Source organism: Notechis scutatus, chromosome 2, assembly GCF_049901735.1.
Source record: "Notechis scutatus isolate UNSWTSFEM ecotype Mainland chromosome 2, rNotScu1.2, whole genome shotgun sequence".
In the NCBI taxonomy this organism is placed as follows: Eukaryota; Metazoa; Chordata; class Lepidosauria; order Squamata; family Elapidae; genus Notechis; species Notechis scutatus.
This window is the reverse complement of record NC_142010.1, coordinates 27,841,268-27,857,638: the sequence shown is the minus strand read 5'-3', so window position 1 is coordinate 27,857,638 and position 16,371 is coordinate 27,841,268. Positions and strand designations below refer to the sequence as shown.

Sequence of the window (16,371 nt, the reverse complement as noted above, 5' to 3'; positions counted from 1 at the left end):
TCATTTTTCTCTTTAAATTCTTTTATCTTTAGACTATCTTCCTCATCTTCAGGATCCCATTCTTCTACGTTAGGTGGATTTTCAATTATGTTCCACAAACCTTCTCTTCGTAGAAGTAGACTACATTTCATAGACCATGAAACATAGTTTGTGCCATCCAGCTTGGATATAAGGGACAAACTTTGTAGACTGTCTTGTGCCATATTTCACTATATGGATATAAAACTATAATTGATAAAACACAGCTGTCTGTTTACTGTAACGTGTAACAACACAAAATCTCACTTTTTACATAAACCTGTTTTTATCCTAGTTAAACTGACTTTGCAGTCTCTCTGGGCCCATAACCAGTGTTGAGCCTGGATTCCCCAACAGGTGTTAAGGAAAACAAACTAAACAGAACGTGCAGCGAAGTCAGATAGGAAGACAGGTAAATGTGTGAGATAAGCCTTCTCGTTAACACGCAGTAAAAATGCAGATACGCTTGTGCTATCAAAATTATAATTTATTCCATTTAAGAATTATAGCATAGTCATGTAAACAGTCCAGTAGTCATATATCAATTTCAGTCAAGTCTTGTCAGGGATACTCTATTTGCAAAGTCCGTGTTGAATAGCCAGTGTCAGTACACATATAATAAATCTGTCCAATCTTTATTTTCTCTCCGTTGAGAAAATATCTTCAAAGTAATCCAACACTTCTTCTCCTCCCCGATCCAGCAAGAATGCAGTCTTCAATAAGCCAGCCAGTAAGAGCCAAAGAGTGCCTTGCTGCTTATATAGTACTTTTACAGCTGCACCCTTAATTACATTCCTTTAGCTTAAAGTCACATACACTTTATCTGACAAACCATGATTCATCATTTTATTATCTTTACCCAAAACAGTTAGGGTAAAACAATGTTATCCCTAACAGATCCCACCCTTTTATTTTTTTCCTTTTCTCTCCTTTCCTTCTTTTAAAAGTTTTTTAAAATCCAGAAGTCTTTATTATCCCTTTGATGTTTTGTTTTTAACTTAAGTGCCTGTTAATGCCAAAGTGGATTTTTGTCAGTTTCTTACTTGAATATCTGAATTATCAATATGGGGAAGGAAAGAAAAAAACCCAAATCCTTTCCCTTCCCTCTCTCATTCGCCGCTTCAAAATCTTCTTTGGGAGCAATGTTATTCTTTATAGCTTAAATACCAGGGTACCTTATGTTGTTGCTTTTTCAGTTCGACCAGGTCAGTCAAAACTTTCTCTTCTTATCTTCCTCCTGCACATTCTTTTCCGGTCGAGTACTTCTTTTGGTGGCCATTTCTGCAACTGCCTTTAGGAAAGGGAGTAATGGCCAGCTGAGGAGGAGAGATGCAGCTCGCGTCAACCCTGCTGGCAGTCTCCCCCCTCTTCACCACCTTTACAGGGTGGCTTAGTCCTGAAACCAGCTGGCTAAGGGCGCTCCAGCGGCGGGAACGGATCGAAACCATGCACGATCGTGGATTCCAGTCTGTTGCCAAAGAAGCTCAAACTGTAAGTCCCGTTTGCCCATATATTGTTGTGATTGAGGCTGAAGAAGTCATTCACAGGCAAGATGTTATAGCAGACAATTTTGTGAACTGTGCTTAGATTGGACTGCAGACAGTTTTTTGTTTTTTTTTTACTAAACATTTTTAGTTTTCAGCTACATCGTAGATTTTTGCTCCAGGGAGACAATATATTCCCTACATTAACTGCCAGGTCTGCACACTACAGTTTCTGTTCCACTAAGAATTTAATCTCCCATTACCAATACTCACCATTTTTTTTCCCAAAGGGGAGTCTGGAATGTTTTTCTTCCTGTCACAGGAATGCTGGGTTGTGCCTCTTTTTTTCCCCATGAAACTGTTAATGACTGCTCTTTTGTGGGTGACTGCATATTTCCTTCCAGGGGAGACTATGAAAATGATTGTTCAATTCCAGAAGGGCTTCATTGGAGTGGGTTAGGATAGATAGCAGGGTTTTGTTTTTCATCATTATTTTCTTTTAAAAGTGACATGATCTTCCTCTTTAGGTTCATATATAGTCTTTTTTTAAAAACAGAAACTGTTTGTTCCCTATTGTGTTTAATTTTGATGTAGTTTTCTTGCTTATGTTGGGGTTTCTCACTCTGTTCATTAAGTTTCAGAGTGGCTAGAGGTGCCTCTAGACTCTTTAATTTTTGTTCTAATAATTCATATAATTTACATTTGATACATACATTAGTTTAAGTCTTCTGTGGGCATATTTGTGGAGAATATTTGTATCTCAGGGTTGGAATGAGGGGACCTTGGTGCTCTCTGAGCTTGTTGGTTTTCTGCATACACTTCATTACCCAAACTAAGTAATGATATATTTTGTAAGCCACTATAATGTCAGTCTCTTTTTACATGACTTTTTTTTAGTTCACTAAAAAACTAACAATTTCTAAAAATCGAATATTTTCCCTGTTGTCAAGTGTCAGTCTACAATACAACTTTTCTCATTTGGCAGCTTGTGGAAACCTGAAAACCGCTTAATGTCATCTTTTAAATCAAAAGTTCACTCTCATATTTCTCACATTTCACTCTCTCTACCCCTCTTTCTCCTTTGCTTGTTCAGTCTTATTAAGTCAATGAAAGCTCAAGAATGACTCCTCCATAAAATGTGATATGTGTTCAAAAAGTAAAACAGACAAATAAAATTCTGTGCAGATAAATATGTATACATCCCTCCTCCCCAAAAATGTGGCCAAGAAAGGAATTATTTTTCTATAGTTACATTCCTGAAAAATGAATCTATTTTACTTTCATATTAGATGTTCAAATCTGGTCTTTATAAAACAGTATAATATTTGGAGATAAAGATCAATAAATCATTTCATTAGTCTTACAGTCTTCATATTTTTATTTTATTCTGTTTTAAATAACCCTAATTGACAAACATAAGCAAAGGAAATATACAAACCCATGAAACCAATAAAGGAGAATATTTATATCTCAGGGTTGGAATGAGGGGTCCTTGGTGCTCTCTGAGCTTGTTTGTTTTCTTGCATACATTTCATTACCTAAACTAAGTAACATCATCAGTTCCAGTAAGGAGTGGGGTTTGCTGTAGGTTTATATTCTGGTGGCTTGCCCTATGAATGTTGGTGGGAGAAGTCTTAGAGATTCTTTGATTGGGCTGTTTACTGTTGGCTCTTTGGTAGTTCCTTTGTCAATTCCGAAATTGACATATGTGTAAGCCATTTTAGTTAGGCTTAGTATATATTCTTTTTCTTACTTTCTTTGTGGCAGTCATGGGGGTAAGGGTTTCAGGCTTGCCACATTCCTAAGGGGGGAGGATTGGAGATAGAGAGAGTTGTTTTGGCTAGGTGATTCTTCTTCCTGTGGGAATACGAGCTGTCCGTGCTTAGGCCCCTTGAGGTGAAGATTTATGACACCAAGCAAGGTTGAATTACTTCTATTGGTGAATGTGACTTTTGGGGGATTGTTTCTAACTTCAAATATTGTGGGGTATTTCCGGGTTGTGTCAGATCTGGAATTACCATGGACTTTGCCAATTTGATGCTTTCCTAAATAAAAGAAATTGTCTTGGAAGATGGACTTTGTTCTTTTCTTTTTTAAATGGATTTCATCACTTGGAAACCTGACATTATTCCTTGATTGGGGTATTGTTTACTTGATTGTTGGTCTCATGTTAACCTTGGAGTTAGTCTATATTGATCTGGGTGCTGATTATTGGTGGAGAGGTGCTGGGGTCTATTTATGCCTCTTGGGTTGGTTGATAGTCTCTTTTGCATACTGTATAGAGGTCTAAACCCAAAAGAACTGCAATGGATAATTAAATAGTATGAGCCTAAAAAACAATTTCATAGTTATTTCCCTCCTTTTATAATGAGATGTAACTTAGTATTTAGATTTGGCCTGAGGATGATAATATAGCACTTGGGGAAGAAGATACAAACAAGTAGCCCAGCACCAGAGGCCAAAATGGAGAAGACCTGCACAGCCACCATGGACTTTCCTTTGGTACTCAGGTAGGTGGGCAGGAAGGAAATCCAGACACTGCAGAAGACCAGCATGCTGAAGGTGATTAGCTTGGCTTCGTTGAATGCCCCAGGCAGATTCCTGGCCAGGAAAGCCATAATGAAGCAAATGACAGCTAGGAGGCACATATAGCCAAGGACAACATAAAACATGGCAACAGAGCCTTCATTGCATTGAAGGATGATCTCTCCAGGCTGGGAGTGCAGATCAGAGTCAGGGAATGGAGGGGAAACACCCAACCACAGGGCACAGATGAAAGTTTGACCAGCAGAACCGGAAAGGATGATGGAGTTGGCTAAACTCTTCCCCAACCATCTTCTCACCCTGTTCCCTGGTTTTGTGGCCAGGAACGCCAGCACCACTGTAATTGTTTTGGCGAATACAGAAGACACAGCTACTGAGAAGACAATGCTGAACACTGTTTGTCGGAGAAGACAGGTGGCTTTCCTTGGCCGTCCAATGAAGAAAATGGAGGTCAAGAAGCAAAGTAGGAGGGAGACCAGGAGGATGAAGGAGAGGTCCCGGTTGTTGGCTTTGACAATGGGAGTTTCTAGGTATTTAATGAATATGATTAAAATAAGGACTGTGATTAGGAACAAGAGTAAGGCCACAGAAACAAGGATGATACCCAGTTGTCCTTCATAGGACAGAAAGTTCCTTCTTTTGGGGATACAACGGACTCGGGTTTTGGTTGGATATTGGTCATCTGAACACTTGGTGCATTTTTCCGTATCTGAGAAAACAGAAAGAAATATTTCTTTTACGCTCTTTTCTTTCCCATATTTAGAAAGACCTTCTGTGGATGGGAGCTGAAATGGAAGCCCACAATATATGATAAATAGGCATAAATATAACACCTCATCCCAATTCCTGGGACAAAATCTAGGTCTCCAGAAGTTTAGAACGACAGGGGCCTGTTTGAATTCAAGGGAGATGGTGTTCAATATCGCAGGAGCTGCAACCAAAATGGAATGCTTCCAAGGACCCACAAAGTGGCAATATTTAAGGAAACAACTAAATACAAGGACAGTTTCCCCCCCAAATGCCATCACTCTGCTAAACAACCAATTCTCACAACACTGTCAAATTATTTACTGAGACTGTATTACTATTATTCTTCTCATCCTTCCTCTCTTCCCACTTTAACCATGTTGCTTGTATCTTTACAATTTATATTGTCTTATTTGTTTCCTAGTATGATTTGATTGCTTATTAGTAACTACGACTATCACTAAGTGTTGTATCTTATGATTCTTGATTAATCTACTTTCTTTTATTTTTCTTTATGTACATTGAGAACATATGCACCAAAGACAAATTCCTTGTGTGTCCAATCACATTTGGCCAATAAAGCATTCTATTCTATTCTATTCTATTCTATTCTATTCTATTCTATTCTATTCTATTCTATTCTATTCTATTCTATTCTATTCTATTCTATTCTATTCTATTCTATTCTACTCTACTCTACTCTACTCTACTCTATTCTTATGTAGCTCTATGATCTTAATAAAGAATAATTGATTAATTGAACAATTGTTGGATGTATCTTTTGGCCTGTAACATAAAGTTGATTGGATGAGCAAAAGTCATTGATTTAAAATTGTTCCTCAAATTAGAAAAAAAATCAAATGATCCTAAGAAGATAGAACATGGCAGGACACTTCCAAACTGACAAACAGAAGTGAGGTTTCCTCTGAGAGAAGTAACCTTGCCCACGCTACAATGTACTCCTATCTCTTCCAATCTCATCCTTCAAGATCTTTTTCTTATTTCTCCCTTTATGGAAGATATCAGGTACCTTGAAAATTAAGAATAACAAGGCAGTCAAGCTTAGATGGGTCTATTTTAAGATGCACATTGATCAAAATGCTCTGGGTGAATTCAGTATCATTTTCTGTGGTATCACCCACCATTGTGAGTAGAGATGGTCCCCTCTGGACAAGGAATGCAGTCATAGCAGCAAACTGGCTCGCCTTCCCGGGTCTGTTTGAAAAATCCAGGAAGACAATTTTCCACACATTTGGACTGAGACAGAGACTAGTAATTCAAAGAAAATATACTAAGGCTCACCAAATATGAAAAAGGCATACAAACACGAACATTACCCAAGTAGTCTTTGGGCTTTACTTAAGCAAATATAAAATCTCTGACTAGTTCCAAGAAGCTGTAAGAAATACTATTATTTCTTGATTTAGTCATCCTTTTGCATCTGACATATCTGATCGCAATAAAGGAATTTTCTATTTAGTGAAGTCTGGAGTTATGGAATTGAAAAAATTAAATTAAATGACATTAAATGACAACCAGAGGGCAATTTGTTTCATGTGAACCTGGGCCTCCTTCCTAGGAATAGAAGGGGTTTTTTTTTGGTGAAAGGGTGAAAGAGAAGCATGGATAATGTGTAAAAATCTGGGCTACTTAAAAACATCACTGACTATGGATCTTCTCTTTCAGGGGACATATTCTTCAACCAGGATGTGCTGAATTCTTATTCCAAAGCTTATTTCTCATTGGAACCAGCAGTACCTCCTCCAGTCTAGATTCCATTTTATCCAGTAAAGTCCACTCCTGAACTCAGGCACTGGTCAGAAGAACTGCCTTCTAATTTGCTATTTGAGGTTGAGTGACAAGTGAATCTGAGGCTATCAGCACCATGAACCCCAGTACTTGATGGTCTCTGTCACCAGTTTTATGGTAATACAAGATTGCAGAGGGGATATCAACATTCCAGCAAAACCAAACTCCCATCAAAAATTCCAGGACAGTTTTTCCCCCCCTCAAAGTTCCATTTTATTAGAATTGTCATACAGGCACATCTAAGAAAACCCGAATCTGAGAGTTCCTGGTCTTTCTGGCATAATTCAAAAAGCCCAATCCACCCCCTGCACCCATCAATGGCCCAATCACCATCCGTCCCAACTTGAGACATCCCTCAAACCACTCCTCATGCAGGTAGAGAAAACAAATGACCTTGACCAAAAAGAAGAATGCTATTATGTCTAACTACATATGCTCCATTAATTCCCCCCTCCCAATTTCCCAGGCACAGGAATGTGGCATCATGGAAGCTTCTGCTGTTCGGCTTCCAAAGCTGACAGGGCTATGTCTATAGCTTCCAAAAGGGCTATGATCTGTGTTCTCAAGGATAATCACCCAGAATCCCATGTTGGACATTGCTGAATCAGCTTAAAACAGTGTGTTCTATATTATAGCATCTGAAGAATACCTTGGTCAGTAGTACTGAAGCCTCACAAGCCATCTAAGAAAACTATCAGGCTAATACTCCCCAAATGCCAGCTGGAACTCCATTCAGCCTGGGACCCTGGGAAGAGGGATTTGGGGAAACCTTCAACCTGTAACTTTCGTGACTCTTGCATCAGAACTTGTTTGCTTTCACCACTGTCATTTCAACCTCAGTAAAAGTACCTCTTCTCTACTTCAATGGAGTTGGAGGTTTTCTTTCTTGGGTTATGCAAACCTCATGGTTTTCCTCAGCATTTCTGCAAACAAAGGGACTTTAAAGGAATACATTTTCTGGCATACAGCCCAGAGCATTGTTAGGGGGTTGCTATCTCACATTAAGTTACAGTAAACAGGCAGAATTCATATTTTGCATTTCACAAGTTATTTTAGCTAGGCTAATTGGCAGTTGAGCCTAGAGGCTTTATCTTTGCAGTTGGCACATTATGTTACAATGGAGCTCAGCTCAGCAAGGAATCAAAAGTCGAGTTAGGCACAGTCTGTGTAGGCTCTAATAATCCTTTCATTATCTTAGATCGGGGTGTCAAACTCGCAGCCCGTGGGCTGGATGCATCACATGCTGACCACAGCCACCCTCGTTTTAATGAAGGTGAAAAATGTCACGCTACATCATGTGATGAAGTGAGTTTGACATCCCTACCTTAGATGCTTGGATTGGAAAACACCCTTTGCAAAATGAAGTCGCCCTGAATGACTAATTTCAGGAAAGGCTGGCAGATGAGGTTCTTTACAGATTAACACAAGCTAAACATATAGCTTTATTTACATTGTTCTGATTTTTTGGGGGGAAATTTTTATGACAAAAACAACAAATAAAACCTTTCAGTTATACATTGTGTCAGCTAGGTACACATATCTTGTGCACAATATTTATATACATTTCTTGTTGGGTTTACATTCATATTATATATGGCTTGAGACCATGTTCTGCTTATTACTCTCTGGATGGGTATAAAGCAGACAGAGCAACTCCACAAAGCATCCACACAAAGTCTTTTTTTGGTTCATCAGGCATCCTTATCAACTCACAGTTGTGACGAGGTTCTTCTTAATGTCCAATCCTTTGCATATCTGCATTATGGTGTAGAAAGATAATAAACTCTCATCCCCATGATGATTGAAGCAACTGCATGGTAATGGATTCAGGCTATGATTGAAGCAGCTGCATGGTATGGTGGATTCAGGCAAGAGTGAGGGAGCCTCCCCCAACCCAACAAAGGTCAATTTAGTGACCAATCAGGATTACAGATGTGACCACAAGACATGGACTACATTCCCCAGGATACCTTAACTACATTTACCATGATGCATTCCCTTAAGGGGACAGCTCTCAATTTCTAACTAACTATCCCAAATCCCATTAACTCTAAACTGTCTGGACAGCACACTCCCCACCTGGAATTGTAAATTCCACTAACTAAAGTAACTGTATAACTAAGATAAATAGTAAAGAGTAATACGAACTGAATAGCAGATAAGTATATAACTAAAATAAACAGCTAGCTATATAACTAAGAGAAACAGTAAATAGTAATAAAGCATCAAACAAAGTAAAGCATGCAAAGCTTGAGGTTCAATCTTCAAATCCAGCCTTTCTCCGCAGCAGCACTAGGTCAGTGACCGGTCTGGTGTAGAGTTTCTTGGTGAAAGTCTACTGGTCGCTGGTGGCCTTTTAGGATGGACCGGCATTCTTGTTTTTGATGGTGCTAAAGGGCATTGGAAGGCTGTCGGAATAGATGGTGTGAAGGCTTCTACCTGGGTTGGGGCCTGCATCTGATCGACACAGACAATTCTTGAGATTTCGCAACCCAGGTTTGTTTTGAAGGCATCGGGTGAGTATCTCGGGCCTCTTAGTACTTCAGTGTACGCTAAAGCATCAGGGGCATCTAGTCCCAGCAAGAACAAAATCTTGGCTTCAGGATCTAGGGCAGGAAAGTGATGAGCCATATGCTTCAGGTGAGGTATGTTGCTACCTACCTCTGGTGTTGCAATGTGGCTGCGTTCATATGGTATCCCATCCCATTCTAATATGGGCGGCAGTAGGAACTGGGAACTTCCATCTCATGACTCTATACAGAGTCCAGGAGCTTCCCTCCCCACCGTGTGTCTTGGTGTGGTGCACATTGATATCGTGAAGTGCACTTCTTCCTTCTGAACATCAAAGAGGTTGAAGAATGCGGACCTGGCTAGTGAGCGATCACTCTGAGGATCCAGTATTACATACATATTCACTGCTTCATCTGGGCGTCTTTTGGGGTAGACTTTGGCTAAGCAGATCTGACGACACAAGCCAGGGGTTGGTGTGTTATCGCACACTGTCATGCAATTGACACTCACCACTGGCTCCAATTGTACTTTCGTGGCATGCTGAGGTGCATAGTGTGTTGTTGCAGCACGCTGCAGCTCCCTGTTCAAAGGAGGGTTAGGAGTTGTCTGCTGTGGTGGTTCAGAGTCTGGATGCAGAGCAGTTGGTGCTCGTTGCTGTTGCATAGATGGCATTGCACCTTGGCTGTGCAGTCTTTGGGCGCATATTTAGATTCGCAACAGTTGTAGCAGAATTATTATATATGGCTTGAGACCATAGGTTTGGCAAGGAGCTGGTCCTGAAACATTATCTTTGAAAAATCTTTCAGGACCAGCTCCTTGCCAAACCTATGGCCTCAAGCCACGGTCATCCCCATCTTCAAAAAGGGAGACTCCAGCCTAGTTGAAAATTACAGACCAATCTCTTTATGCTGCGTCACCTGTAAAGTCATGGAATCAATTATTAACCAATCCATTATCCTTCACTTAGAGACAAACAACCTACTCTCTAATAAACAATTTGATTTCAAAAACAAACTATCCTGTAATCTGCAACTCTTACACTGCAGAAACATATATACTACAGAACTTGATCAGGGCAAAGCAACAGATGCAATCTACATAAACTTCTGTAAAGCCTTTGATTCAGGGGTACATGACAAACTACTCCTAAAACTAAAATCTTATGGTATCTCTGGACACCTGCATAACTGGATAGAAGCATTCCTGTCAAACAGACAAGAAATGGTCCAAATTGGGAGCGTCCTATCAAATTCTGTACCTGTCAACAGTGGTGTCCCCCAGGGCAGAATTCTAGGACCAACTCTCTTCATACTCTACTTAAATGACCTCTGTGATCATATTAAGAGCAACTGCGTTTTCTTCGCTGATGATGTAAAGCTATTCAACACCACAGATAATACTGCTACCCTTCAAAAAGACCTCGACTAAGTATCAGAATGGCAACTTCAAATCTCAACAAATAAATGCTCTGTCTTACATATTGGCAAAAAACAAACAAACCAGAAAATAAAATTGAAGCTGAATAGTCAAGACCTTGTTGATGATCCAACTCAGTAGCTAATGGCAGAAAGATAGATCTCTGAATGAATTTGTGATTCTGTGAGCAACTCAATCTGCCTGCCTGCTTTGCCTTATTTTGGGTAAAAGTTGCTCCTTTTTATAAAAAATTCAATATTAACATAAATATTTACAATATTTACATCCAAGCCATGCCCAGCCAGTCACATGACCACCAAACCATGCCTAGTCAGCAAGCCATGCCCAGCCAGTCACGTGACCACCAAGCCACCCTCACAAATTAGGCCACACCCACAGAACCGGTTATAAAGAAATTTGAATTCCACCCCACCCATGTTCCTAACTTTAGCTATAGAAGGGAGAAGGAGCTTTTCATTGTCCTAGAAGTAGCTGAGACAGACACCTCCTTTGAGATTGCTGCCCTGTTTGCCACCTACAAAATCCCACAAGTATGTCCATAATGTTTTGTGTCTTGCTTCGCACAATCTTCACACACTGTAGGGATGAGTAAAAATATGCAATGAATGAGCAGAATGAGTAGATAAGCACTCCCAGTGCCCACATTTCTGTCTGAAAGAGGATAAATCACTTGCTGCTTCATAACAAGCACCATCTTTATAGTAATTTATAATAACGAGACATGATGGCAGAGTGGATAGAATGCAGTGTTTATTCTATTCTATTCTATTCTATTCTATTCTATTCTATTCTATTCTATTCTATTCTATTTATTTGTAAATTCCTTACAAGATAATAGGTATAAGTAAAAACATAGTTATGAATACATGGATACATATAAGAAAAATAAAAAATAAAAGAAACAATAGGACAGGGATGGTAGGCATGTTGGTGCGCTTATGCATGCCTCTAACAGACCTTTTAGGAAAGAGGTGAGGTCAATAGTCTAAGGTTAAAGTTTTTGGGGTTTGAGGAAGAAACCACAGAGTCAGGTAGAGTATTCCAGACATTGGTCACTCTGTTGCTGAAGTCATATTTCCTGCAATCAAGTTTGATGAGATTAAGCTTGAGTTTTTATCTATTGTTTGCTCTTGCGTTGTTATGGTTGAAGCTGAAGTATTCATTGACAGGTAGGACATTGCAATGTATGATTTTATATACTATACTTAGATCGGACCGAAGGTGGCGTAGTTCTAGATTTTCTAGGTCTAGAATTTCGAGTCTGGTGGCATAAGGTATTCTGCAATGAGTAGAGGAGTGGAGAACTCTTCTTGTGAAATATTTCTGGACTTTCTCAACTGTGTTAATATCAGATATGTAATGTGGGTTCCAGATTGATGAGCTGTATTCGAGTATTGGTCTAGCAAATGTTTTGTATGCTCTAGTTATTAGTGTAAGTTATAAGTTTAAGTAAGTTATTAGTGACTAAATTAGTAGACCAGTGAGTTAATTAGTAGACCAGCAAAATACTGTGGACGTAATATGTTTAGATTTCAGCAAGGCATTCGATAAAGTAGAGTACAACCTACTTCTTGGTAAGCTAGAAAAAAGTGGAATAGATAGCACCACCACTAGATGCATTCACAACTGGATGGCAAACCATACTCAATGAGTAGTCCTTAATGGGTCTAAGTCTACATGGAGGGAAGTAAGCAGTGGGGTGCCACAAGGTTCTGTCTTAGGCCCAGTACTCTTCAATATCTTCAATAATGACTTAGATGAGGGAATAGAAGGGGAACTTACCAAATTTGCAGATGATACTAAAGTGGCAGAAATAGCTAACACCCAAGAAGATAGGCTGAAGATCTAGAGGGATCTTGACAGACTAGAACACTGGGCCATATCTAATAAAATGAAATTCAATATAGAGAAAAGTAAAGTCCTACACTTAGGCAAGAAAAACCAAAAGTACACATATAGACTGGGTGAAACTAGGCTCAATAGCAGTAACTGTGAGAGCGATCTTGGCGTCTTAGTGGACAACCAGCTAAATATGAGCCAGCAGTGTGCAGCAGCCGCCAAAAAAGCTAATGCAATCCTAAATTGTATTAACAGAGGGATCCAATCAAGATCAAGTGAGGTACTAATACCATTCTCTAAAGCCTTAGTAAGACCACACCTAGAATACTGCATCCAGTTTTGGTCACCACACTATAAAAAGATGTTGAGACTCTAGAAATAGTGGAGAGAAGAGCAACCAGGATGATTAGGGGACTGGAGACTAAAACATATGAAGAACGGTTACAGGAACTAGACATGCTTAGTCTAGTGAAGGGAAGGACCAAGGGAGACAGGATAGCAGTGTTCCAACATTTGAGGGGCTGGTACAGAGAGGAAGGAGTCAAGCTACTTTCTAATCTAAAACACCTGTAGGCCAGACAAGGAATAATGGATGGAAACTGAACAAGGAGAGATTCAACCTGGAAATAAGGAGAAACTTTCTGATAGTGAGAACAACCAACCAATGGAACAGAAGTTGCCCTCGGAAGTTGTGGGAGAGCCATCACTTGAGACTTTCAAGAAGAGATTGGACTGCCATTGTCAGAAATGATGTAGGTCTCCCGCTTGGGTGGGTGGTTGGACTAGATGACTTAGAAGGTCCCTTCCAACTCTGATTATCTGTTATCTATGGTAAAAAGAGTGAATTGGTAGGATGCAATAAATTCAACCATATCCACTCTATGGAATTCAAGAGTTGCTTTCCTCCATGGCCAGTGTAGGTATATTGTCTAGTGATGGGATGGACACTGAGGAGGGGGAAAGCAGCAAAGAAGCCCTATCATCTCATGGCACCATCCCCATTGCTTTGGGGGCTTCTGCTGCACACTTATGAAGGTCTGTTTCAAAATCAAAATCCTTAAATTGAAACAACATATAACTTCTGTGGACAGAATTTAAAACTTAACATAAAATATGGCTCTTTATTTGAACAAAACAATTCAGTCGAATCTGCAAATGTGGGTCTGTGATAAGGAAATATGATTTCCATTCTTTATTCTGATTTTTATTACTTGTTTCTTTTATTGTATTTTTTAAATCTGGTCTTGCTAATATTCTGTCTGTAATACTAGCTAATCAAGAATACAATATCCTAATATGTTCATGATAAAAAAAGTTGGATTTATTTAAAAGTTAATAACGGACCTTAAATATGGCATTCTTCGTTGCTTTTTCAGATCAGTTATCAAGTTGTTTCAGAGGCTCTGAGTGATAAAAGTCAATTCCTATTTTTTTACCGGATGCTACCCAAAGAAGGGATCCAGTACCCACGAATTGTCCAACTCCTTCTCCATTTCAGATGGACTTTGATTGGTCTCTTTGCTTCAGACACAGTGATGGGAGAAAATTTCATGAGGACTTTTACTCCTATGCTTGTCAGGAATGGAATTTGTATTGTTATATCACAACAATTCTCAACTACTGGAAAAACAGAATCCTTCAGGGAAGCCATTTCTAAGTGGAGACAAGTCAACATCTTTGTTCACTTCATAGAATATTTTTCCATTTCGGACCGACTTCTTCTTTTCCATTCAACACTTACAAGTTTACCAGAACCCATTGAAGGGAAAGTCTGGATAAATGCAGGCTTTGGGGAATTCCAAATAAGAAGACACACATTTCTCAAATATGTCCATAGTGTTTGGACATATGGTTTTCAGTTGAAAAAAGGCCAAATAACAGTTCCTTCGAACCAGATCTCTTTGTGCAACCACAGTTTGGAGATCAATCTTTTCTCTGTTCTTTTTCAGAAGACATCATTTCTGTCAAAGACCGGAGAAGATGCACTCAGAAATCTCCACTGAAGACCAAAGTGGAAAGAAATTGGATCTGGTACCGATATAACCACCATATTTATACTTTAATTAATACTCTGGCCCATACCTTGAATGCTGCATATTCCTCCATAACCAAGAGGAGAAAGAAAGAGAGAGAAGAGAGACTGGGGACTCAAAGGCTGCAGCCATGGCAGGTATGGGGTCCTGACCAGTGGTGGGATTCAGCCAGTTTGTGCCACTTCAGGAAAACCAGTTGTTAACTTTCTGAACAGTTTGGCAAACTGGCTGTTGAAAGAAATAATTAGGGCAGAGAACCAGTTGTTAAATTACTTGAATCCCACCACTGGTCCTGACAAAAATCCATCAAACTTACTTTCTTTGGATATGGAATACAAAGGAGAAAAGGCCAACAAGTTTGGTCCATCTAATCACTTGTGGATAATGTTTTAAAGAGCGGGTACCATGACATGTATATTTTGATGGAAAACAGTGTTAATTTTATAAAATACCTATGCATTTTTTAAAAACCTATCTTTATGAATTTGTGATTAGCATTTTAGAATTGTATGTTCATAAGTTTGAAGGAGACTGTCATGCCCCTGTTGGAGTCTGAATCTGAGGAGGAAGACGAACATCTGACAGGGAGTGGGAGTGTGGCTCCATTGGCTGTGGAGGAGGCTGGGGAAGGGCAAAGTCCGGCTGGGCAGAGCAGGGAAGAGGTAGAACAAGGGAGAGGGAGTTCAGAGGAAGACCCAGGCCCACCCCCTCTTCATCCTAGGGCACGCAAGGAGGAACGGAGAAGGGAGCAACGTTGGTTGTGTGGCTTACAGGGGAGGAAAGGGCCCTGATTCCCTTCATTAGCCATAGCTGGGAAGACAGTTGATAAGAAAGGCAGGCTGCATGTTGCAGGCTGCTTGGAGCAAACTTTATCTTGTGTTGTCGTGGCTTATCTCTGTTCTTGGCGTCTTCCCAACCGTGTGAGTTTTGCCGTGCCTTCAAGTCTGACATTCTTGCTCCTGCCCTGCCAAACGAATTACTTCAGTTTGGCTTGTTTGGACTTTAAGTTACCGTTTGTGTTGACCATGTTTTGGACTTAATTTTCTGCAGTCAAAGGCTGTTCCTGGGAGAGTTTTTCTCCAGCCAGAAGGTAACCTGGACATTGGGGGCAAAGTTGGAGATAATAAAGGGACTCTTATTGATTATTTGACTTTGTTGCCTTTGTGCCACGCCCTGAGTCATCACAGAGACCATGAAACTATCTAGCATAACCCCTCCTGTCTGCAGTTAAAGCTTCTCTAAGTGATGGCTGCTGGGTCTTTGCATTAAAACAATCAGTGAAGGGGAAACTGAATTTCTCTGGTCTTTGTTCATTCTGAGCCTTTGCTTTCCAGACTTCGTCTTTGCAGATTCCAGCTATCTGCTGATATTCTACCTTAGTTATGTGTCACTCTTCCATTTTTTTGTATCTGTCCTTTTTGTCTTTCAATTTGTCAGAGAGATCTTTGTGCAGCGATGCTGGTTTCTTCTTGGATTTCTTATTTTTCTTTTTCAGTATTGTGCTGGACTGGGCTTTTATGATCATATTTTCCAGAGTTTCCCAAGCTTCTTGAGTTGTTTTCCTCTTTAGGGTTTTCATCCTAAGGAATCTTTCCCAAGTTCTCTCTGAGTTTATTAAAATCAGCTGTTTTAAAATCTGGGACTCTGGTATCATTATGTAATATTGCTTGTGTTTGTGTTATGTTGAATTCTAGTATCACATGGTCACTTTTACCCAAGGTTCCTGCAGTTTCAACTCGCTCGATCCCTTCTTCTATGTTTGCAAGAATTAAGTCCAGTATGGCTGTCCCTCTAGTTTCACCCTCTACCTTTTGGACAACAAAGTTTTCAGCTAGTTTGATTAGGAACTTATTTGATTTTTCACTTGATGCAGAATTAGTTTTCCAATTGATATCAGGATAATTGAAGTCCCCCATTACTATTGTTGTGTGTTTCCTGCATATGTTTGT

At 39.7% G+C, this 16,371-nt stretch overlaps 2 protein-coding genes across 2 annotated transcripts in view; one reads left to right on the top strand and one right to left on the bottom strand.

The window, feature by feature from the left end:
- Window positions 1-16,371, top strand: part of LOC113432072 (vomeronasal type-2 receptor 26-like) — a 492,433-nt gene that overhangs the window by 58,301 nt on the left and 417,761 nt on the right. The gene's annotated exons all lie outside the window — the stretch shown is intronic.
- On the bottom strand, window positions 3,773-9,785 carry LOC148131969 (vomeronasal type-2 receptor 26-like). The gene is made up of 3 exons (XM_087952858.1): window positions 9,387-9,785; window positions 5,936-6,062; window positions 3,773-4,755 (listed from the first exon to the last, which is right to left on the bottom strand). Exons 1-3 carry the CDS (start codon window positions 9,783-9,785, stop codon window positions 3,851-3,853), a joined length of 1,431 nt encoding a protein of 476 aa, XP_087808984.1. The 3' UTR covers window positions 3,773-3,850.